Below are 22,654 nucleotides of genomic sequence, written 5' to 3'. Positions count from 1 at the left end.
CCTCCTGGGGGTCCTAGTCTGCAGAGCCGGCTCATGCCTTCTGTGGCCCCTCCAGGCTGGCAACGCCTGCGTGGTGAGCATCACAGTCCCTGGGCCCTGCACGATGGCTTACCCACCTGCCTTCTGGAGGATGGCTGTGGTGGTCGCTGTCCCCAGTGCGTTGCTCACACTGCAGGTGTACACGCCCAGGTCCTCAGCAGTCACCACCAGGAGAGTCAGAAGCTGGAAGTTCTTGAGCGTGGAAGAGATGAGCAGGCGACTGCTGCTCTCAAGAGGAGTCCCATCTGCAGCAGGACCAAGTGGGCCTCAAGATGAGCTCCCAACACTTACCTGCCTCTTGGTCGCACCCAGGGCCCACACGCTCTCTGGGCCTCGGTTTCCCTCTGTACAATAAGAGCAGTGCCCTCAAGGAGCACCCCCTGCCTCCCCTCCCCCCTCAGCTTCAGGACGGCTCTTCACCTTTACTCCAGGTGGCCTGCGCAGCTGGCTGGGCTGATACCTGGCAGGCCAGAGTCACAGATTGGCCCAGGACCACCATCTCATCTGAGAGCTCCCTTAGGAATGATGGAGCTGGGAAAGAAAGGTGAGGTGAGGCTTCAGAGGTGACCCCAAGACTGACCCCACAGTGAGGATATGGGAGATGAGACCCACTCCCACTCAGCTCATCTCTAACACCAGCTTCAGGAAGGCTTCCAGGATTGCTGGCCCTGACTGCTGGGGTGCTAGAGTCCCCCTGTGTGTATTCAGGTCCCTCTGGATATTATCCCCACCACCACCTGCTCTGGTCTTGGCCAGGGTTCCCTTTCCTCACAGTCAGGTCCCTTGGGCTTCAGTGGGGGCCCAGCCCCTGGGCAGTGCACCCACCTCGGTCCTTGCTTTTCAGGCCTGATAGCCGGAAAGAAGTTAGGCCTGCCTTCTTCCTTGGGGGGCTCTCCTTCTCTGGACCTGCAGAAAGGAAGTGGCCATGGGAGGTCACACCTGAGGGGCCTGACTCCTCTGGGAGCACGGAATAAAGGCTCTGGGGCCACTTGCCACTAACTGCCAGACTCCCACGTGCCAGAAAAGCCCAGATCCCAGGAAGTCTTATTAGAAACAAACTAAATCTGCTACAGAGGACACCCCTTCCCTACTCCATCAGTATTGGCCTTTTCTGGGCAGGGGCACCACGAGCAGGTAAGGCAAACAGATCAGGGGTCACAGGTGCCTGGGGAGGCCTGGTTGAGGGCTCTTGGCTCGGGGGTGGGAGGGATGGCCCAGTTCCTATTCTTTCTACAGAGGGGTATGACCAACACTGGGCCTCAGATGCACATGGAGGGATCAAAGCCACAAAGGTGACCTCAAAAACAAGCCACTGTGTCCTGGGATGTTTGGGAAGCACCAAGACAGAGGAGGAAGGACGTGGGGATTCCTTCTCACCCAGGCAGTCTCCTGAGCTGTCCTTTGGGGTATGGAGCAAGAAGCCCCAAGGAGCAGAGGGGGGAACATGGATGTGCCCAGACCCAGGGCAGGGCGGGATTAGTAACCTTCAGTCCTGCCCCTCAGGAGGCGGGAGATGTGGGCCACCGAGGCCCTCACTCTCTGGCGCAGACCCAGCTCTACCGGCTCTTCCAGCAGCGAGTGCCTCCCTGGGAAGTGGAAAAGGCTGCTGGTAGGGGGTGACCACTTGCGCTTCCTGCCACCAGCAGCCTCTCCGAGCAGGGCCTCCATGTCCTCTGGCTCCTCTGTGATCTCTAGGCTGGCTGGCGGAACCTGCATGCCTGGCCAGGGCCACGCGGCCTCTGGGAGCTTAGCCAGATCCTCCTCAGCCTCAGATGCAGAGGAGGGTGGCAACTCTGGCTCCACAGGCTTGGGGACCTTCCTGAAGATCATGAATTCAAATGGCAGGTATTTGATGTCATACAGGTCAGACAGGTTGAGGTAGGCAGGATCCACCTCTGAGATATCCAGGGATACAGTGTCAGCTGCTTCCGGGTCCATGGACAGGTCCCGGATCTGTACAAGCGACACCTGGGAGCCTCCACTTAAGTCCTCCCATGAGCTCAATTCCTGGGAGCCCCTCAGAGGGGCCTTGCCACCCTCAGGTAGGGGCACTGTGCTGGCCTGGGGTGGTGGGCTCTGGGCCCCTTGGTCCTCCTGCTCCTCTGAGGACTGAGAGGTGGCCCAGGCCATCTTGGCCCACAGAGGTCCCTGCCCCAGCATGCCGCCAGCATCCCCACCAAAGGCAAAGGTGCCGTAGCCCGCCACCCCTGCATAGCCCCCACGGTATCCCAAGGAGAACTTCCGTGTGGTCGCCTGTTCCTGAGGCCGCTGTGGACCAGGTGAAGACTGAGACAGGTCTTCCGTCTCCTGGGTAAGGCCTTCAGCATCCAGGGAGGGGCTGGGCTCCCTGCCTATTTGGGGGGCTGGCCCTGGGGTGCTGGGGGGATCAGGCCTCCCAGGGAGAGGGATGTCCTTCAGCCCACTCTTAGAGTCTTCCTGGGAGCTTGCTTGGGCTGTGGAGAGTGGGGCCTGCGGCTCTCCTGAAAAGAAAGGGCTCGGGAGTGTCAACTGGGCCTCTGTGCAGTGCCCTGGAGGAAAGGAGCCAGGAGGTTGTGGGGCAACAGCAGCAGGGGGGCCACAGCCTTCCTGGGGGGTAGAACTCCACTGGGGTTGAAAGACAGGGGCGCCCTGCCCTCCATAGCTGTCCTGGAATGACCCCTTTTGCTGAGTGGAGCACCCATCACCACCAGTCAATGGGAACAGTCTCAGGCCCTGCAAGGACCCCTCCGGATGCTCCATCTCCCTGGCATGTGCATCCCCACCAGGCATTCTCTCTCTTTGGGCCCCCTGAAGGCTCAAGGGGGTCAGAGCTGGACACTGCCCCTTGCTGCAGGCCTGGGCAGAGGAGCTGGAAGTGTTTGGCCAGTCAAGATCCAGGGAGCGGCTGTGGCCAGAGGCCCCATGGGTGCCTGTGCTGGGCATCTGCAGGGTGGTCTCAAAGGAGGGTGCTCTGGTCATCAAGTCAGCCTGCTCCTCCCTGGCAGCCTCCTCCTCCAGTGCGCGGTGCTCCAACAGGGGCTCTCGAAGGCCAGGCAGGGCACTCGAGAAGTAGCCACCCTTAAGCAGATGCCGCCGCCGAGCAGGGTGCCGCCTGCTTACTGACGCCGGGCCCCCAAGCTCTGGGCCTTCGCCCACCTGCTGGTAGAACAGGCTACGGATAACACTCTGCCGGGGCACACAGCCTGGGGCAGCTGGTGGCTGTGTGCCCTGGGGCAATGCAGGCAGAGGTGCAGCTGCAGTGGGTGGGCAGGCCTCAGCCTCCTCAGGCAGGCTGGCTGAAGGCCGCAAGAAGCCCCGGGGATGCAGCAGCGGTGAGTGGGTCACTGGGGAGGGTGGCAGTGACTTTGCCCGGGCGAACAGTGCCAGCTCGTTGTCGGAGGAGGAAGAGCTGCTGGAGGAGGCGCTGACATCGCCATGCAGGTGCCGGGCCACCCCGAGGGATGGGCTGTCAGGTGGGCCCTGGAGCAGTTCTGGTATGGAGCGCATCACCAGGATAGACTTGTAGCTCATCAGGGAACGCTGGAGGCATAGAGGACAGGGCAGGGTCAGCCAGTTGCTGATGCCTTCCCAGTTCTTGGAGGGCCCAGAAGGTACTCAGTAAATGGAGGCATTAAAAGACCTGGTCCCCAGTGCTCTGTCATTTGTCCCCACTTTAGCAGGGATACACCACAGTCGCTCAAGGAGCAAAAACCCAAACTGAAGGATGCCTGGTCTTACTTCCCCGCTCTTCCAGACCCAGAAGGAGCATGCAGCCAGCCCTCTGGGCCTCATTCCCTTTTCTGGCTCCCCACCCCGTCACCCTTTCTGCTAGGCAGCACAGCTCACCTGCCAGCGGCTGCGGGCCAGGAGGAACTTCAGCTGCTTGGTGTTGATGAAGTGGGCCTCCTCTGCGGGCACAGACTTCTAGGGGGAGCCCAGATGAGAAAGCCACATTGCAAGGAGAACCTGGCACACTCTGGCCCAGGCAAGCCCCCACTCCCCTTGGCCTCAGCTTCCCAAGCCAGCCCGGGGTTCAGACAGCTCACCTGGAACCAAGGGTGGGCAAGGCACTTAGCAGCACTGGGCCGGGCCCTTGGGGGAGAAGAAGGCCAGAGTCAGACCAGGCGGTCAGTTGGACCATGGTGCAAGCATGAGGACCTTGGGCAGGGGGACAGGCATGTGCACTTACTCCACAGCCCTCTGCAGAGCAGCCTTGATAAAGTCCTGGGCATCCTCACTGAGGTGGGCAGCCATGGGGCTGCTCCAGGACACTCGCCCTTCCAGGACATTCAGGAGGGTTGCTCGGTCACTCTCACCAGCAAATGGGGATGAGCAGGTCAGGCTGAAAGCAGAGACATGACTAGCCTTCAGTCATGGCCTGAATTTCTGGGTCTATTCTGGGTCTACGGGAGGTAGGTTGCCAGGACAAGGAGTGCCGGTATCTCACGGGGATGGTGAGGGCACCCAACCCTAAACTAGAGATGCCTCTTAACACCACTCTTATCCAGCCCTAAGAATCCTAGCATATGTCTCAGATTTGCCTAGAGATCCAGGCTCACTCAGCCTGTAGCTGGCATCCAGGCTAAGCCTAGAGTGGGTATCTGGTCTCAGGCTGGGGTGAGTATTTGAACTTGGCCTAGGATAGGGATCAAGGGTCAGCCTGGGGTGGGGATCCAGGCTCAGCCTGGGTCAAGGATCAAGGGTCATTCTCAAGTGAGCACCTGGCCTTAGCCTGATGTGGGGGTCAGGGCTCCACTATAGAGGAGATCCATGTTCTATCTATACCACCAGTGTCCTCAGGGTAGCAATAACTGTTATGAGGGGCCTTTGGATAAAGACCTAGACCCTTTAGGGAAATAGCTGAGTGCTCTGCCCCGTGACCCAGCAGAGCTCTCCTGTGACAGGGTGTGTGTGAAAAGCACGTGGCAGAAACCCCTTATCAGGGTTAGGTGACTGCATGTTCCCAAGATAGCTGTCCCTTGGGTCTCGGATCTCTGATTTGAGGAGCAGCCAGCAGTTCAACAGCTTCCTGGGGCCCTGCTGAGGAGGGGTCTGGGTTGGCTTTGGAGGACGGCTGACAGAAGCAGAGGTCTGCTCACCTGAGGTAAGAGATGACCCCCATGGCCCTGTAGGAACAAACCACAGCCGTGAGTCACCCCAGGCCTGGCCCAAGGGAGAGGGGGAGGAGGACAAGGCAGAGAGTGGGTGGGTAGGCAGACCCACTCACCAGATGTCAGAGGCCTCGCTCACTGGGGTCTGCTTGATGATCTCGGGGGCCACAAACTCAGGGGAGCCATACTGGCTGTACTGTGGCTCTGCTGGGGTGATTTTTTGGGCAAAGCCAAAATCGCAGATTTTAATGTCTTCCCGAGCAGGATGCACCATCAGGATGTTGGGGGGCTGTCAGACAGAGTCAGGAGTGGGTGAGGCTAAAGAAGTGACTCCCAGGGCTACCAGGCTTGGGAACGACACTCAGGGGTCTTTGAGGGGTTGCCCCACAGGGATGGTGAGGCCAGCATGGGAGAGTGGGCAGCCTCAGGGACAGGTTTCAGTGCCATTTGGGGACAACTTCTGCTCCATCAGAGCTGTTCCGCACTTGAAGAAGCTGTAGTGAGCTCCCTATCCCCAGAGGTAAGGAAGTCCTAACAGGGAAGTTGTAAGTGTTTGGCCTTCACCCTTTCAGCATCCAGGCCCCAGGCTCCCACCTGCCCCTCACTGGGCTCTGAGGGCACCAGGGAGCCACATACCTTTATGTCCAGGTGGAGGACGCCATGGCTGTGCAGGTAGTGCAGCCCCTCCACCAGCTGCTGGATGTAGACCTTGACCTGCAGCAAAGGCTGGTGCTCAAGGGAGAGACTTACTTCTCCCCCTCCACTTACTTCCCTGCCCTGCTCCCACCTACAGAACTTCCCTCCAATTCTGAGCCTGAGACAGTGGTCCCTCAGGGCAGGTTACATGCAAAGCCTCACAGACCCCTGTGGCTTGGAGATTTCTCTGGGCCCGAAGTAGGGTGAGTTTGGGTGTGTGAAGGAGCAAGCAAGGACTAGTCCATTGTAGCATGGTCTCTGAGCAGGGGAGTGCTATGCTAGGGAGCTGGTCTGGGCAAGAGGTGCAGGAGGCCTGGCTGGGCATGCATGCAGCCCTGCAGCTGGGTGGAGAGCCCAAGCAGCACAGTCACCTCGGCCTCTGTCACTACACTCTTCTTGAACAGGCGGTCCAGCAGCTCCTCTGACGAGCACCTGGGACTCTGTCAAGGAAAGCTCTAGGGTCTGGAACACTTGCGGGGGTAGGGGGCCATGCTGGGGAGGCTGGTGCTTGCAGTTGAGGATGGAAGGGACAAGACACATAGAGGGGCTGAGGCCGGTGGGCAGCAGGAGCAGAAAGGGACTGGAGGTATCCTCTGCCCTCTGCACACAGATCATGCACCACCCGACCAGTGACTGGGGAGGTAGGGGTGTGGCTAGGACAGGTGACATTCAGAGACCCTCAACTAGGCCAAGTGGGGCAGACCCATTGGATAGGGTGTGTGCCCCTCCCTGGGGGCTCAGTAGGCATCCGAAGGAGCCCCAGCACTTGGAGTCTGCAGAAGCCAGGTCAAGTCTAACCTTCCTGCTGGAAAGGCCACATGGAGAGTGGGAGGAGCCCATGGAGGCAGTCTTGCACCTTCTGGACACAGTGCTGCCCAGATTCCTGGCCCACAGGCCTGGGAGCTATGAGGTCTGCACATTGTGTGGTGGGGGTGCAAGGGAGGTTGGTCATGAAGCATTGGAAACCAGGCTCACTACGCTCATGTAGCAGTCAGGCCTGGGATCACCAGAAACACAAGCCCCAGGCAGTTCTACAGACCCCCATCCTAGGGAACACCATCCCCTCTCCCCACTGCCTTGCACCCATGGGGTAAGATGGGATATAGCTCCATGACTAGTATCAGGGTCTTGCGGGTCTCAAACTGATCCAGCAGCGTGGTGACCAGTGGGTGGCTTAGCTCTGCCAGGATGTCTCGCTCCCGATAAGCCTGGGTGCGTGTCTTGCTCCTCAGGGGAATGAACTTGGCTGCGCAGGACATCTGGTTGCCCTTGTGCTGCACCCTCTTCACAAAGCCGAATACACCCCTGGGAGGAGGGGAGCCCACTAAACATGTGTGTTGGGACTCCAGGACGGGGAGGGGGCCTGGGGGGGCAGAGGTCCCTGGGGGATAGGGTTGGGAAGGGGCAGGGTTGCTGAGAGGGAGAATTCCAGGAGAGCAGGGGCTGGGGAGAGCCAGTGCTGGAGGGGACGGAGCTCCCAGAAGGCAGTGGGTTCTGGAGAGAGGTGGGGTTCACTGGAGGCAGGGGCTCCAGAGAGTGAGGGCTGGAGGCGGCAGGCACTCCATGTGGTGTGAGGTTCTAGAGATGAAAGTTGGGGAGGCTGGGGCTTCAGCCAGTGCTGATGTGGGGACTGAAGGTGTGCAGGACGTGGGAGGGCTGGGAGCTCCTGGTCTAGGACTAAGGGGTAGGAACTCCAAAAGGCTAACAGGTGGGGGGCTCAAGGTGCAGGGCTCCAGAGGGTGTTGGGAGCTCCTGGGGCTGGGATTGGTGAGGGAGGAAATACCTTCCAATTTCTTCCTTGACTTCATAGAAGGAGTGTAGTTTCCTCCTAGAGCTTTGCTCACTGTCCCCTGTAGCCAGGGAAGGGGAAGCTGTGAGTATCAGCAAAAATGACCACCCTATCCTTCTGTCCCCCAACTTTATAGTGTCCACTGGGATAGTTTCCTGCGCCCAAACCTATGGGAGCTCATGGCATCCCCATACACCTGTGTGGAGCAAAAAATAGGACTTGGGAGTGGGTCCTCCACTCACCCCCATGAACCAGCAGCTCTGCCTTGCATAGCACCTGACCACCAGCATTTTGGGCCAGGCATGTGTAGACACCAGCATCACGCTGAGCCACATCCCTTAGCACCAGGGAGTATGTGGTCCCTTCCTGCTGCTGGCTGAGCTGGGGTCCATCCACCAGCTGGGTGCCATCCTGGAAACACAGAGGGCAGGGAGGCCATCAGCCCACCCTGGAGAACCCCAGCACCACCACCCAGCCTGATCTTTACTGAATACTGTGCCCAGCCCAGTGGAGGTTTCACACACCGCCCCCCTCCAGCAGGCAGGTCCCCACTCAGGCCTCTCCCTACCTTGTACCAAGTCACTGTGGGTTGCGGATTGCCCTCAATGACTGCCTGGAACTGCGCCATGCCACCCCTCTGGGCCTGCACATCCTCAATGGTGACCTGCATGGATGGGGGCCCTGGGGGTGGAGGAGAGAGCCTGTGGGAGGGGTCTAAGCTGTGTCCTACCACAGCCTATCCTGCATTGAAATCTTTGATCTTCAAGCTGTAATCACAGAGACCCAGACCCAGGTGGGCTGGCAATGACCCAAGGTATGTCCTGTTGCCTTAAGTGGGCAGGAAGGCCCTAAAGTTTGCCCAAGAGTGAAAAAGGCTACCTGCTTCCCAAGTGAAGGCAACTCCTTCCTGACTCCCTCTAAACCCCTGACAGTCAGGAAGTGCATCTCTCCTGTTCAATCTTAGCTCTCTGAGGGCAGGCCACAAAAAACATGCTAATTCTGAGTGGAGGAAAATAGGCCCTGAAATCAAGGTCACTGATGCCTGCCTTTCCACTCCCAGTGATGCCTTCTGAGGGGACACAGGAAGAGGGGCAGCAGGAGCCCTGGCAATAGCAAGGCTGGGACATGCCAGGTGGCTTTTTAGGCCCCTCCATGCAAATATCCCTCTACCCCCTGGCATGGCAGCTATATGGAACCTGCTGGGCCCCCACTTACTTGTGGCACCCATGTCGCTGGCCTGGTACACATATGTCCTGTGAGTGGTCTCTGTGAACACATGGCTGTGGATGTCCCAGAGCTCTGTTGCACCTGCCTCGGGCCAGGCAGCACCCTCCATCCTGGGCCCATGAAACTGAGTTAGCTGTCAGCTGTTGTCCCCGCCCTTCCACTTTGGGGCCATGAGAGGCAGAGCCTCATAAGATGGGCGTCTTGCCCCACCCCCACCCAAGGGGCTGCAGCAGACTGTTTAGGAGGGGATATACAGATAGGAGCCCCAGCCCCAGGTGAGGAGGGAGCTCCCCCACTTCCCTTGTTCCAAGAGTGGCCTCTCCTCCCTGCCCTGTCCTTGTTCTTAGGGTGGGACTGGCAAGGAGCATGCAGGGGTGCTATGATCCCTCTCCTACCTCATTCCTGTGGCCCACCCTGTCCCCAGGATGTCCTCTCACCCCCCAGCAAGCCGGGGAGTTTACCGGATGGGCACAATGCGTTCCTGGGCCTCAGCATGTGTCTGTGTGTCCTGCTCCAGGCCCTTATGGGAGAGAGCTTGGGGTACCTTCTGGGGCTCGCCTGTTGGGAGGCAAAGGGCCCAGTGAGAATGAGGCTTGGATAGGACTGGTAACAGTTCCCCATGACATGCCTCCACAGCCACCTCCAGGGCCCAGAAGGTGGGAACTTAAGCAAAACAAGGGCCCCAAGGGCACAGAGCCTGTGCCCCTAAACCCAGGGCTCCAGCCATGCATATGCACCTCAGCCCCTGGGTGGGAGGAGGGGCCCACAGCAGCATCCCCAGGGGTCTTGTCTGCCTGGAGCTCTGCTCACCTCCTTCCTACTCCCCTCCTATTCTCATCCCTTCTCCTCCCCCGCCTCCTCTTCTCACCCTCTTTCCTTCTCTCCCCCTTCTCCTCTTCTCATTTCCACCCTCATACTTCTCATCTCCCCAGTCTCCTCCTCCTCCCTCTCCCTCTGTCCCTTTTCCTACTCTTCCTCTTCTTCATTGCCTTCCCAGGAGCAGAGAGTACCCAAGCTATCTGCTGAGGGCTGACCACAAGAGGCCTCTGGCTCAGGGTAGGAAAGACCTCTCAGAACCCATTCCTCTACCTAGTTTCACAAGCTGAGTGAGGGGTGGGCCTTATCCAGGGCCCCCAACATGTGGAGCCATCAGAATTCTGGGAGTTCTCAGGGCTCTTTCAATTCACCCCCATGGGATGGGAACTCAAGGTGACCAAAGTTGATGACAGAACAGAGCGGGCAGGTGGTCCCAGAAATAAGCAATACTTTGCCTTCTTCAGTCTGCTGCCGGGCCTCACCAGATGCATCTGCAGCCTCCACACCCGGGGGTTTCAGGCCAGCCTCCTGGAGTCCAGGTGGCCCCCCAGGTCTGGGGCCCAGGCTAGTATGGTCACCTATAGAGAGTCCCAGAGCTTCAGGGTACAACAGTGTCCTCTGGGTGGGTGTGAATGCTTGATCCACTTGCCCCAGGGCAGCTGGAGATGGAATGGCAGCATCTGTGGGAAAGGCAAGTCAACACAAAGCAGTGAGGGTTGGCCTGAGCCCAGGTGGTGGGAGACATCTAGGTAAAAACAATTCCAGGCCACCCTTTCCCTCTTCCTGCTCCAGTCACCCAGTGGGGTCAGGAAGTGCTAAAGGTGGAAGTCCCTGAGAGAAAAAGGGGTCTAGAGACCGTGCCAGGGGAGACAGCAGTGTAGGCAGAAACTCAGGACTGGATCTTTCCAAGGGTGGCAACCAGATGCCCTCTCAAGAATGTCGGTTCTTCTAGGGATAGCTGGGCCTGGACACCTGCCCTCCACTCTAGGCTTCCCCTCAGTCTCAGCTAGCCCCATCCCTTCATCCTGGAGCTGGCCTTGCCCTGAAGCCCACTCTTGATCCCAGGGTGCTGTGCCACACAAGCCCAGATGAACCCAGGCCCATGGTCTAGGGAAGCTGTGGACAGCCTGATGCCAAATCAGGGGCCAGCAGATCCTCATAGGGGGCCCCCTTCTTACTCTCCCAGAGCAGCCCCTGTCCCCCAGCCAGCACCTTGCTCCTTTTCCCCTGCAGCCTGGTCTGACCCAAGCCATGAATTCTTACCTGGTCCCTGCTCCAAGCCCACATGTAAACCCCCAAGGGAATCTTCAGATCATTCTGTGTCTTGGCTTCCTGCACTCATCCCCCAATGCAGCTCTCTCCTTCACCTGGAAGCCAGCCTCTATGTGGCCATTCAGGGATGCCCACCAATCTATTTTCAGGAGGCCCCCCTTTCTGGAGCCCTTCCCTATCCCCAGAGCCTTCCTGCTATTGATTTTCTATACCTCTCAAGGCTGGAGAGGCAACTGGTCAGGCTGCCATCTGTTTGCCCTCTATGGCTTTTGGGCCACTCCAAGGAGGTCACTAGGACCCTGAACACACCATAGCCCCACGTCAGTTCTGACAAAGGACCCAGCTGCACAGGAGGCAGGAAGATGTACCCAGTCCCCAGCAGACTGGGAGCAACCATAGCAGGTTGTCCCAGCCACACTGTGTGCACTTGTAACACCTGTGTGCACCAGCCCCATAGCCCATGTGCAAACAAACTGGACTGGTGAAACATCATGCCTTCATCCAGGATCTCCAGGATGGCCAAGACCCACAAGTCAATACTAGGTGTCCTCCCAGGGCTTCCAGTGGAGGTGGCCTGAGCTGTTCACCGGTTGGCCTTCAGGGCCAGGCCTGGAGGGTCCCTCCCTCCCAAATATCAGGATCCACCAGGCAGAAAAGGACAAAAGAGCAGATCAGAGGCAATGTAAAGAACTAGTTTATTATTATCATCAGGGTCGATTGATAGGGGTTGCTTCCCACAAACAGACCCTGGTCCATCCTGCAAAAAAGGCCCAGGAGGTCCACAGAGCTGGGCCCCACATGAACCTCCTGGAGGCCAAGAAAAATATTTATGGGTAAGATGTGGCTTGGGGGAAGCTTCCCCACTAAGTCGGAGACCGGGACCCCTAGCCTGGGTGAGGTGCAGGGCTATGTCAGTCCTGGCCACTGGGATTGGGGCCTAAGCTGGGGTAACAGAGCCCATGGGACAGCCACCACCTCATGAACATAGCAGGGCAGATGCCAAATGCTTCCATGTGTCTGCAGCCCTGAATCCAGAGCTGCAGTCTGCAAGTCGCTCTGGCCTGTGCTCTCAGAGAAGCTTCGGTGCACTCCAAGATCATAGGTATATGCAATGTCTTCTGCTAAAGAGCAAGTCCTGGGAGGTAGGAAGTGCCCAGGGAGGGAGGGGAGGTTGGGCTCAAGCCCTGAGTTGTTGGAGAGCCAGGGGAGGGGCAGAGCACATGTGTCCAAGGGATGCCAACTTTGGGACTCTTCTGAGTTAAAAAGAGAGGGCAGCTGTGAAGTGAGTTGCTGTAGGTGCCAGGTAGGGGTCCTAGGCCTCAAAGCCACTTCCCTCTTTCTTCTGCCCCTGTGCAACCATGGCAGTTAAGTCAGGGGTGTCCCAGACCCAAGAGTCTCTCTTTTCAGCCCCAGCCGCCCAGCCCCTGATGGTCTTAGGCTTCAGTCCTGGGAGGGGCTCGGGGCTTTGTCTCCATCCGGGCAAATGTGCAGTGTGACAGTCTCCCCCACTGTCCCAAAACTGACCGTCTGGGTGGAAACCTCCGTTTTGAAGCTGCTCTGGCCACTGTCCACAGAGTGCTGGACCTGAGTGCAGAAGGATGGTTTCCAGGACGTGGCACCTCCAGCCCGGGCCTCCCGCAAGCGGAAGGAGATACCTGCAGTGCCAAGGTCCTGTGGCCCCAAGGAAGAGGCCTCCGGAGGCCTGGACCTGGAGCTGAAAAATCCAGGCGAGCCCCGGGAACCTGGTGGGAGCCCCACATTGAGCAGAATGGGCTGCCCCACGGTGGGCTCACTAATCTCTCTCTGAAGCACTGAGATTTCACAGGGTGGGTCATCAGAAGCACTGGGAGTGGGGCCACTGCAGCCAAAGGTCTCCCCTTCTTGAGGCACATAATCCTCCAGGTCAGCCAGTGTGAGTACACGGCCGTTGTGTGTGAGGATCTTAGGGTCACGGCCCTGAAGGCCATCGGCCCCCAGGAGCTCTTCCACCTGGCAGGTACCTCTTTCTTCCTTCTCCTCCAGGGGGCCCTCCTCTTCAGCAGCCCACAGAGGGGAAAGCTCTTGAGTCTCTGGCCCCGTATCCACATGAAAGACTACTGGCTCGCCAACACTGATTATGGCTGGGGGCTCCTGGGCCAACAGCTTGTTGTTGGAGTTGTTCGTATTGGGGTCTTCTCCAGACATGCTGCCAGGCAGTGTGAAGAGAAGCCCCTCTGAGCTGCCAGGCATCTCTCTGCCCACAGACGTGTCCCTTGAGCCTGTCTTCTTCACCCGGACTTCAATGGTCTCCTCGACTTCCACCCATTTGGGCTGGGACCCAGCGCCCTCAGGCAGGGCCGACACGTGGGCCTCAGGCTCCGTCACGTACAGCGTGGGCACAGTGGGACTCCAGCCTGGCTCTGCCTCAGGCCTGCATGGTTTGCTGGCCCCTGGCGAGTGCAGTAGCTCGGGGGACAACAGGCCTGGCCTGGGCAGGCTGGCAGGGTGACAGGAGCGGGAGGGAGACTTGCTGGGGGACTGACGTCGGCCACGGGGGCTCTTCACCACAGTGGTAATGGTCTCCTCTCTGTGGGGAGAGGGCCGAGAGGAGATGGGCACAGGGCCCCAGAGCCTCACCCAGAGCCCTTCCATCAGCACATTCGGGAGCCAGTGTGAGAGATCAGGTTAGTGTAGCAGCAAGCAAGTGGTGACATTGCATAAACAAAATCCTACACATGCACTTGAGATCCCCATTCAGAGAACCAAAGAAGCAAAGCACAAAGTCTCACCTGGCCAACCTCAGATTCTAGTGTACAGATCTCAAAATGAGAGTTGAGTCATGAGGAGAGGGCCACACAGGTACCTCCAAACCCCGACTGGTCTATAATATCATGCGCCAGTCTCCCTTTCCTGTTTTATGGCTCTCTCATTTTGGAGACACCAGCCCTCCTTACAGAGCTAATGGAGAGGGGTGCAGGGACAGAGCCACACGGCCTCCTTGTCAATCCTACCAGTACTTTGTGCTTTGTATCATGGCAGAAGGGTGGTGGGTAATTGCCCCCATGGAGATCTCAGAGGGCAGCCATCTCAGTGATCCTCAGTTAGGGACAGGCTGGACAGCTGATGCCACAGGGGCAGGTGCAGGAGGAATGTCATAACTGTGGCTTGTGCTCCTGGATTCTTGGTCTAAGGATTTGAGGCCTGGCAAGGACAGTTGGCTCTGGGCATGGCTCAGCTGTCAAGGACTGTGTGACCTCAGACAAGCCCTTCTCCTTCCTGGGCCCCATTTCCCAAAACAGGAGGGGGATGGAAAGGAAAGAGGAGACAGAAGTCAAGGCCATTTGCATGTGCGCGTTCATGGGGCACTGGCCAGAGACCTGGCAGCAGTCCTGGACGAATGGGTCTGACCCCCTTCTAAAGGTGCAGACAAGGCTGAAAAGGGCTCAAAACTTGCCCAGAGCCAATAGTCAGAGCCCATCAGTCAGCCCATTTCCTCTTGGTCTTGGGCAGGGGGCCTGGCATACTTATAGTCACAACTCAGTGCTGTCACAAGCTTCTTGCAATGACTAGCACTTGTCTCTCTCATTGAGCCCTGCTTTTGTCTAATTCATGGCTCCATCCAGGAGCAGTTACTCCCAGGCATGGGCCCAGAGACTTGTGGCCACACCTTAGGGTACATAGCAATTACAGATCCTGCCCTCACATGGTAAAGGGGAAATGCCCTGCCCCCTTAACTGATGGAGATGCTGAAGCTCAGAGACAGGGCCTACTAAGGCCCTACAGGCCTGTCTTCCTGCTTCACACAAGGCTCAATGGCACTAGGCTTGTCCCTGGGTTGGAGACTGCTTGACTGTCAGGAAACCTGAGTAAGGCCTCATATGTCAGCCTCATGCTGCCTAATTTGCTGAGACAAAACAGTGTGAGTCCAGCAGCAGGTAGATCCCTCCTCCTATATGCACCCCCATGATAGGCACACTGCTGCCCCCATAAGGGCATGTTAGCATCCTGCACTGGGGTACTGGTACAGCACTCGAGGCTGCCAGATGGCAGAGTTTCTCTCCCAGCCATTTCCTTCTGGTACCTCTTGGCTCTCCTGAGCCCCTCACTGTGTGATGTGCTCCGGCAGTTGCCTCTCTCCTTTCCTCAAGATGAGGGGATACATTCTTCCTTGCAGGGTGAGGGTTGCTACCTCCCTAAACCTGGAAGAGACTGGACTTCAGGATGCCCTGTGAGTGACCTAGTCCAGCCTCCTACACCCCTTTGAGTCCTCTCCAATGCCTCCCTAGGGGGGCTGCCTGGCCCCATCTTTGCTCTCCATTTTGTCATCCATAACACACAGATAACAATTCTCCCCTCACAGATGAAATGTAGAGTTGATCTGTGTAAAGCACACCTGCAGGGATGGGACTTGCGATCTGCTCTAGGGGAGAAGGGAGATAGTCACAGAAAGGTTAACCTGGGATCTTAATAAATGTCTGAAGCTGGGATTCTCTAGCAACATCACCAACTACGGGCCCCTAAGGTGGGCTTAAGCCTCCTAATGAAGAGGTTGCTCTTCCTGGAGCTTTCCAGTCATCTGGCTTTAGGAAATCATGGTCTTTCTTATCTCCTAGCTTTTGCAACCTCTTCCACCCATCCACCTGTACACATCTCCTACTGGAAGTCCTTCCAGATCATCCAGATCAAAACCAATCCTGCCTTCTGTGAGTTCATTTAGCTCTGGACCTCTTTTATTATTTAATTATGGAGAACATGCATGGCTTTTCCTCAGCCTTGAAGGCACTGAAGGATGAAGAATGGGATGGTGGGGATGGCACCATGGAAATGAAATCTTGGCTGGTTTCCAATAATTAGCCACCCTGAGAAAGCCTCCTCTCTTCTCTGAACCTCAGTTTTCCCAACTTCCTAGTGTGAGGGCTGGGCTTGGAGCTCTAAAGGCCCTAGAACTATGCTGTTCACTGTGGTTACACTAAATTAATGAAAATTAAATAAATTTTAAAGTTCAGTTTCGCAGTCACACTAGACACATTTCAGATGCTTAACAGCCACATGCGGCTAGTGGCTGCTGTAGTGGGCCTTGAAAATGTGGATTACTTCTATCATCACAGAAAGTTCTGTTAGACAATGCCCTAGATCCTAGGGTACTAAAGGGTAGCATTCTGCCCCTAGCACACTGAAGGAAACAGCTTTCAGTCCCAGCTCCCCTTTAGCTGGTGTGACTCTGGATCCAAGCTCTGGGTGAGCCACTATGGGCCATGGACAGGGTACCCAGACCCTGGAAGAGACAGCTTTGAAGTATGAATGTAGCCAGTGTGCTAAGGGAAGAATGCTACCCTTTATCCACCAGAGGGAGGTGGATCCCCTGGGAGAATCTGCAAGATGTTGGCAGTCTGCGTGGTGAGCAAAGGCCAGGTGGGCAGTCAGATAAGCAAGAGGACAAGCGACACGGGCAAGATCCCAGGAAGTTAGTGAGCATGCAAGGAGCACTGCAGTCAGAAGGAAGGTTAGGAACACGCCTGCACTTACATGATGATGGTTTTCTTGGGGACTTTAGTCTCCTGCTCAGTGACTACAAAGAAAACAGTTGGAATAGCGAGGGTTACAGATCAGCCAGTGCTCAGGGGTTGAGCTCTCTGAGTGGCATGGCAGTGTAGTAACCTGCTCGGCTCAGGCCACTGGATCCAAAGCCTCCTGACCATGTGTCCCCAGAGGAATGTCTCAGTTTAGAGTCCCAGATCCCTCATCTTTGAAAAGGAGGTGACAATACCTACGTTGAGTGGTTAGAGGATGAGGGCTTCTGACAACAACGCATCCCACATACAGGTAGAACCCCTGTACCTCTTGAGGATCTTTCAGGAGCTTCAGGGAGAGTAAGGGCTGCCTACACTGCCCACACAGAAATCCCAGCTCTTACTTCAGCCCATGTTCCCAGGGAGCCCTGTAAATTTGTCAGGCCTAAAGTTCCACTTCTCATAGAAACTGAGGCCTACAGAGGAAAAAAGAATGGCCTGTGGCTACATGGTGAGCTGGCAGCCAAATTGGAACCAGGATGGCTGGTGCCTATTTCACACACAAAAAAATAAAATCCTAAAGAGCAAAGGGTGTCTCTTCTGGGGAAAATGAATCTGGAGTCTTAAAGGCAGCACATCCAAGTTCTGTGGCATGAGGTCACAGAAGTCCCTCTAGGAGCAAACTGAGGATGACTGAGCTGGGTCCTGAGCTCTGAGGGAGCAGGAAAACCTAAGTCTTCCCAAAGGAGCACTCCACAAACTCAATTGTCTCTAGATTTTTCTAGTTTTCTTCCTCCCTGGAGCCAGCTGGTTACGGCCTATGGCTCCCATTTTGCTGCTAGGGGACCCAAGTTCCAGAGATAGGACAGGACTCATTAGGACCTGGCAGCACCTGCTCTCCACCATCTCGAGACCCTTTCCTCTGTAGCTTCGGGGCAGGTCAGACTTGGCACAGAGATATCTCTCCCAGTCTTGCCCAGCTGGATAGCAGGCAGCCAACCAGCTACCAGCACAGCAACCATACACCTCAATAGCCCCTCTTGCCATCCTGTGGGGAAAATCGAGGGTGTGGGATTTTCTGCTCTGCTGAAGTGCCATGTAGAGAAAGAATTTGCCTTAGATGACCATGTGTATTTTAACCTTGTCTGCAATTAGGTGCACATAAATTAAATGTACTAGCTGTGTCTGTATGGCACTGGGGAGCCACATTTACTGTGCATGTGCATGTGCGTGTGCGTGTGCGTGTGCGTGTGTGTGTGTGTGTGCATCTGTGTACCCACATGAATGTGTGTGTGCATGCGTACACATATACGTGCTGTGCAAGCTGCCTCCTGGAGAGAGGGGAGCCCATGAGGAGAGAGAATGGGATCCAGACAAAATGTTCTGTGTGTTGACTACTCTGGCCCCAGAGAGCACCAACCCGTTTTGGCCCATTGACCAAATCCTGTATACAGAGCAGTGAGAAAACCAGGGCTTCTTTCCCTCATCTTCCCTGAGAGAAGCCTCATTTTGTTGCTTTCAGGGGTGGTAGTCAGGGCATCTGTGGGCTGCTACACTCCTGGCATCTTTAGAGTTCCTGACCTAACTGCCATCTGATGGGCCCTGGGTCCCAGTGAGTACTGGCAGCTATTGAAAGGATGCAGCTGTGCAAAGCGAGGCTCCTGGCTCTACGCAGTTTCACAAGCAAGGGGGCAGCGCCCCCACCCCACAGGGCCAGCCAGGGCCCATTCTGGCTGCAGAGCCACTGGGTTAAAGATGAAGCAGCAGGACAGGGTTAAGAAGCATGAGGCGGCAGGCTCTGATTCCAGGATCTGTGAAAACTGGTCTCGCCTCATGTGGTACAAAGGCCATTTCCAACACAGGTGGGCCGCCCCTCCTCCAGACCCTGCGGCCACAGGACGTTGATAGAGACCCCTCGTGACAATGAAATGAATAGCTCTGTAGAACATGCTTGTGACCGGCCGAGAGGGTAGGCTGAGGTGCCTGCTGAGCTCTACTGTGCCCAATGTAAGACACCCATGGCAAAAAGTAGAGGCGTGGGGGTGGGGATATGCCATGGGAGCCTCAGGTGGGAACCAGCTCAACCACACCAGTACCCTCTACCCATGACCCCTACCCATGAGGGAAGGAGGGGGTCTCTGTGAGAGCCCTGAAGGGCATCAAAGGCCCCAAGGCCAAACTCCTGGCACCAGGCAGCCAACTCTTCAACAGTCCAGATGGCAGCCCCCAGACATTGGGCCCTGAGAGGGATTGGATCCACTGGCTCAAGGCATCAGAGAAGCCAACTTTCAGGCCTTGGGAGGACACATATCCCACCCAATCCATCCTACTGTGAGAGCTGCAGCTCCAACAGGAGTTGGTGCAACTTCTGTTTGCGTGCCCCCAGGGATGGTAGGCTCAACCTCTGTCCTGGCAGCCACTTCCAGGTGAGACAGTTCAGACTGGGAGAAACTCCCTGGGGCCACTGCCTGTCCTGCCAGCCCAGTAAGGAAACTCTCTGAATTGAATAGGCCCAGTACAGACACGAGTTGCCCTCCTCCCCCAGTTCCAGCCATCCTGGGCTGCACCCAGCTGAGACCCTGAAGCCAAGTGTGAATGGAGACGTGAGGCGTCTTGCCACCCTTCACCTTCTGCCCGGGAGCATGCTGCTCCCTAATGAGGCCCATTCTGCAGCCCAGACCCCTCCAAGCCTGGCTCAGGCCAGGCCAGGGAGTCCTTTCCACGGCCCTCCCTACCCTGCGCAATGTGAATGGATCAGGCCCCTGACACCTGTTCCCTCTCACAGAAGCAGAGTTGAGATCCAGCAGTCTGCTTCTATGGAGCCATCCCTCCTGCCATCCCTGCCACCCCTCCCATGAGACCTTCTGACCCTCACTCTGGGCCCAGATGTGGCCCTTATATGCACTTGTTCCCCCAGGGATGGTGAGCAGGCCTTAGGGGTCCCCAGACCCTTGGGCTGCTCCTCCAGCCTTTCCCAGGTTCTGGGTTTTTAGCCCATCCTCCACTGCTCCTATCTCCACACCGCTCCAGTCAGGGACTGGAATCAATGCTTGTCCCTTGCCCTCTGATGCCCCTTGCCAGCCCTTGCTTCCCCTCCTCCAAGAAGTGTGCCCTGATTAGAAGGGCTGATGGTTTCACCCTGCCTGGTCCAGTCCAGGTGAAGACTGGCAGTGGTGGCACTCACCTTCCACAGCAGCAAGCTGCTCCTTGCGGTGCTGTTGTCGAGCCTGCAGTGCTGGGCTCTGCATGAACAGTTCTGCACCACCCCGCTTTGAGCCCAGCCAGTTCACCAACTGTGGGGCAGATGACAGATGCTTCCTCAGAGGCTGTGGCTCCCCAAGGGGCCTGGGCTGTCTAGGCCAGCTGTAGCATGGGGGGTCCAACACGGCTGTTCCTAGAGCCACAGAGCCTAGCCACAGGGGAATGGGTTCCAGGCCAGCCACTGTGTCCCCAGCACTGACCTGGAGCTTCCTATGATGGTGAGGACACTCTCTATCCCCTCTGTCCAGTGTAGTGGCCATGTGAGCCCTGAGCACTTGAAGTGAATCTTTACCTAAAGTTAACTTTAACTGATTTAAATTTAAATCACTGTGTGTGGACAGTAGTGACCAAAATGGACAGAGCAAGTCCTGAGCTGACACAGATCCACTTGCTTCCCTGAGAGCTGCCATAGGGAGCAGGCACCATATGGGCTCCCTGCAGGCCTCCAGCAGCAGCAGCATCATAGAGGAGGCCGACAGCCAGGAAGAGTCACAGCCAGGATACAGCTTCCCAGACCACTGCTGGTCCCTCAAGGCCACAGAGAATGATCAGGCTCCACCCAGCACCCCCTCCTAAGTCCCTGTCCTCTCATCAGAGACAATGGATGACAGTGGCCTGGTGCCACCTCTCTCATCATGGGTCACAGATGGTGGTGACCAGGCAGGATCCCCAAAACAGATCCCCTGAACCCCCTCCTGCTGCCCCAGCCACCTCACCTCACACTCATAGAGGCCTAGGTCCTCCTTGCCAGCTGCCTGAATCTCCAGCACCAGTAGGCCACTGCGGGGCTCACTCAGGATCTGGTATTTTCCCCCAGAGGTCAACAGGGTTCCATCCTTGTACCACCTGAAGCCAATCCCAGGGATGGTCAGACAGGGACTCCCCATACTCAGGATCCTCCCCTCACTCGCACCACAGACCCAGATATCCTTACAGAGCCCACCATCTTGGATAGCACTCATCCAAGGTCCAGCCAGGCTTATGTCCTCCTCCCTGCACCCACAGCCATGTCTAGTATGTGCTAGCCCCAATCACACCTACTTTTCATTGCAAAGACAGGTTCTGTATCCACCCACCCTAACCCAGTGAACAGGCTACCCACTCTCATTTTTAAGGCAGGACAGCCCCAGGACAGGCCATCTGCCCACCTCCACCCCAGCCCCAAGCTGCCTGGCCCACCTGATCCGAGGGTATGGGGCACCTTCAATGGTGCAGGTGATCTGGGCATCTTCTCCCTCCACAAAGGGCACTGCTCGGACCTTTTTCACAAACCGAGGGGGCACTGCAGGGTCGGGGGAATGCAGGGAGAGGAAGAAGGAGAAAGAGAAATAGAGAAAAAAAGAGATAGATAGAGACACAAATGTAGACAGAGAGAGACAGAAAGAAACAGACAAAGACAGAAAGATGGAGACAGAGGGGTAGAGACACAGAGAGATAAAAAGAGAAAGACAGAGACAGAAAGAGAAAGACAGAGATAGAGAGAGAGATGCAGAGAAAGAGACAGAGAAAGAGACAGAAAAAGAGACAGAGAGACAACATGATGGAGCAGGACTCTACTACCACCAGTGAGGGCCCAGGCCTCAGTCAGATATTCCCATCCACCCCCTGCCAGCTCCACCCACAGACCTGTGCCCACCAAGGGCTGAAACCCTTAGGGTGGGGCTTAGGCACACAAACCCTGGCCTCCCTCCCAGGGCTCACCTTGCACTAGGATCTTGCCGAGGGTGCTGGCATTGCCAGCAGCACTGGCTGCAAAGCACATATACTGACCGGAGTCAATACCGGTCAGGTTGTCCAGGATGAGGGCACACGAGCCATCAGGATCTTCAATGAGGATATGGTGAGGGTCCACCTCCACTGGCTTCCCATCTGGAAAGGAGGGGAGGGTCATCACAGAGGGAACCCCATTGGGAACAAGGGGTTGCGCCTGCCTGGGGGTTATGGTCACTGGGGTTGGTGGGGGAGGGGGCTTCCCCTGGAGCACAAGAAACAGGGTGGGCTCCCTGCCAGAGGTCCAGATGGCCAAGCTAACCTGGAGGCCTATAGAGAGGTGGAACTGACCCACCCCATCCACTTTATCAGACCTCATTGCCCATGGTGTGGCCTCTGAAAAGCAGGCTTTCAGCTGGAGGCAGGGGCCAAGTTGGGAGATCCAAACCCCATAGAAGACATCTCCTTCCAATAAACAGACCCTCAATTACCAGGGACCTCCAAGGTCCAGACACAGCCATCTTCCAATCACCCTCATCCAAATGCCCACCTGACCTAACATCTCCAGCTGGAACACATTTCCTTCCTGGATAAGGGATGGGGAAATGTGCATCTTTCAAGATGAAGAATTCTTTCCTCCATAAATATGTAAACTTTGATAGATGAACACTTCCCAATAGCTCTATACATTCTGGACAAATTATAATTACTCATAAGCAGCATCTTGACTTTTGATGAAATGATTTTAAAATACAACCAATAAAAGCTTCCCACTGCCACCCCATTTCTCTGTGCCCCTGTATAGTAATTCCAGGAAAAGGTTGTTCTCACTTTGTCTCCAGGTGATTCCTTTTCCACCCTTTCCCAAACCTACACCTCTTGGCTTTCATCTTGTCCACAAAACAGCTCTTGACAAGGCTACCTGAGACACTGTCGAGCTATAGTCAATTCTCAGTCTTCATCTTGCTGTCAGAAAACAATTCTCAATGGACTTATGACATTCCTGCTCAGTCAGATTCTCTGGGCAAAGACACCTCCAGCCAGCACTGACACCACAGGAGCATCCAGGGCAGCAGAGACAAAGCCCTCTCCTTCCTTCCATGAGACATTTGCTTGCCTTCCAGGGCCATAAGTCACTTCTCTTTCTTGAGAGAAGGATGGGCAGATGTGGCAGGAGCCCCATAAAAGCGCAGCATCTCCTAAAACTCAGGATTTCTCTTTTGTGGTATAACCCACTCCACACAATTGACATCTAGCCCCTGGAT

The 22,654-nt window shown here is 56.4% G+C and overlaps 1 protein-coding gene across 50 annotated transcripts in view; it reads right to left on the bottom strand.

The window, feature by feature from the left end:
* The window catches only part of OBSCN (obscurin, cytoskeletal calmodulin and titin-interacting RhoGEF), a 217,031-nt gene that overhangs the window by 3,233 nt on the left and 191,144 nt on the right, over positions 1 to 22,654 (bottom strand). For 34 of the 50 annotated variants that reach the window (XM_085012115.1, XM_085012117.1, XM_085012119.1 and 31 more), the window contains 6 exons: positions 21,381 to 21,548; positions 20,859 to 20,961; positions 20,396 to 20,525; positions 19,603 to 19,711; positions 16,435 to 16,477; positions 11,606 to 13,495 (listed from right to left, as the gene is read on the bottom strand). In XM_085012115.1, coding sequence (XP_084868241.1) covers positions 12,370 to 13,495; positions 16,435 to 16,477; positions 19,603 to 19,711; positions 20,396 to 20,525; positions 20,859 to 20,961; positions 21,381 to 21,548 — 1,679 coding nt within the window. In that variant the 3' untranslated portion in view covers positions 11,606 to 12,369. Of the gene's footprint in view, positions 1 to 116; positions 285 to 459; positions 571 to 864; positions 946 to 1,523; positions 3,559 to 3,864; positions 3,943 to 4,064; positions 4,111 to 4,207; positions 4,361 to 5,117; positions 5,145 to 5,245; positions 5,419 to 5,765; positions 5,844 to 6,196; positions 6,258 to 6,929; positions 7,131 to 7,608; positions 7,676 to 7,856; positions 8,026 to 8,182; positions 8,296 to 8,829; positions 8,952 to 9,302; positions 9,400 to 10,107; positions 10,338 to 11,605; positions 13,496 to 16,434; positions 16,478 to 19,602; positions 19,712 to 20,395; positions 20,526 to 20,858; positions 20,962 to 21,380; positions 21,549 to 22,654 lie in introns of those variants that run through there. The other 16 variants (XM_085012100.1, XM_085012103.1, XM_085012101.1 and 13 more) reach the window with 2 other exon arrangements.

This window comes from Sus scrofa, chromosome 2 (assembly GCF_054392235.1).
Source record: "Sus scrofa isolate SSC_HxYL_T2T_F1_AM1 chromosome 2, Sscrofa_HxYL_maternal_Yorkshire_Landrace_v2.0, whole genome shotgun sequence".
Classification (NCBI taxonomy): Eukaryota; Metazoa; Chordata; class Mammalia; order Artiodactyla; family Suidae; genus Sus; species Sus scrofa.
Note: the sequence above shows the minus strand (reverse complement) of the source record. Positions and strands in the feature narration are given on the sequence as shown.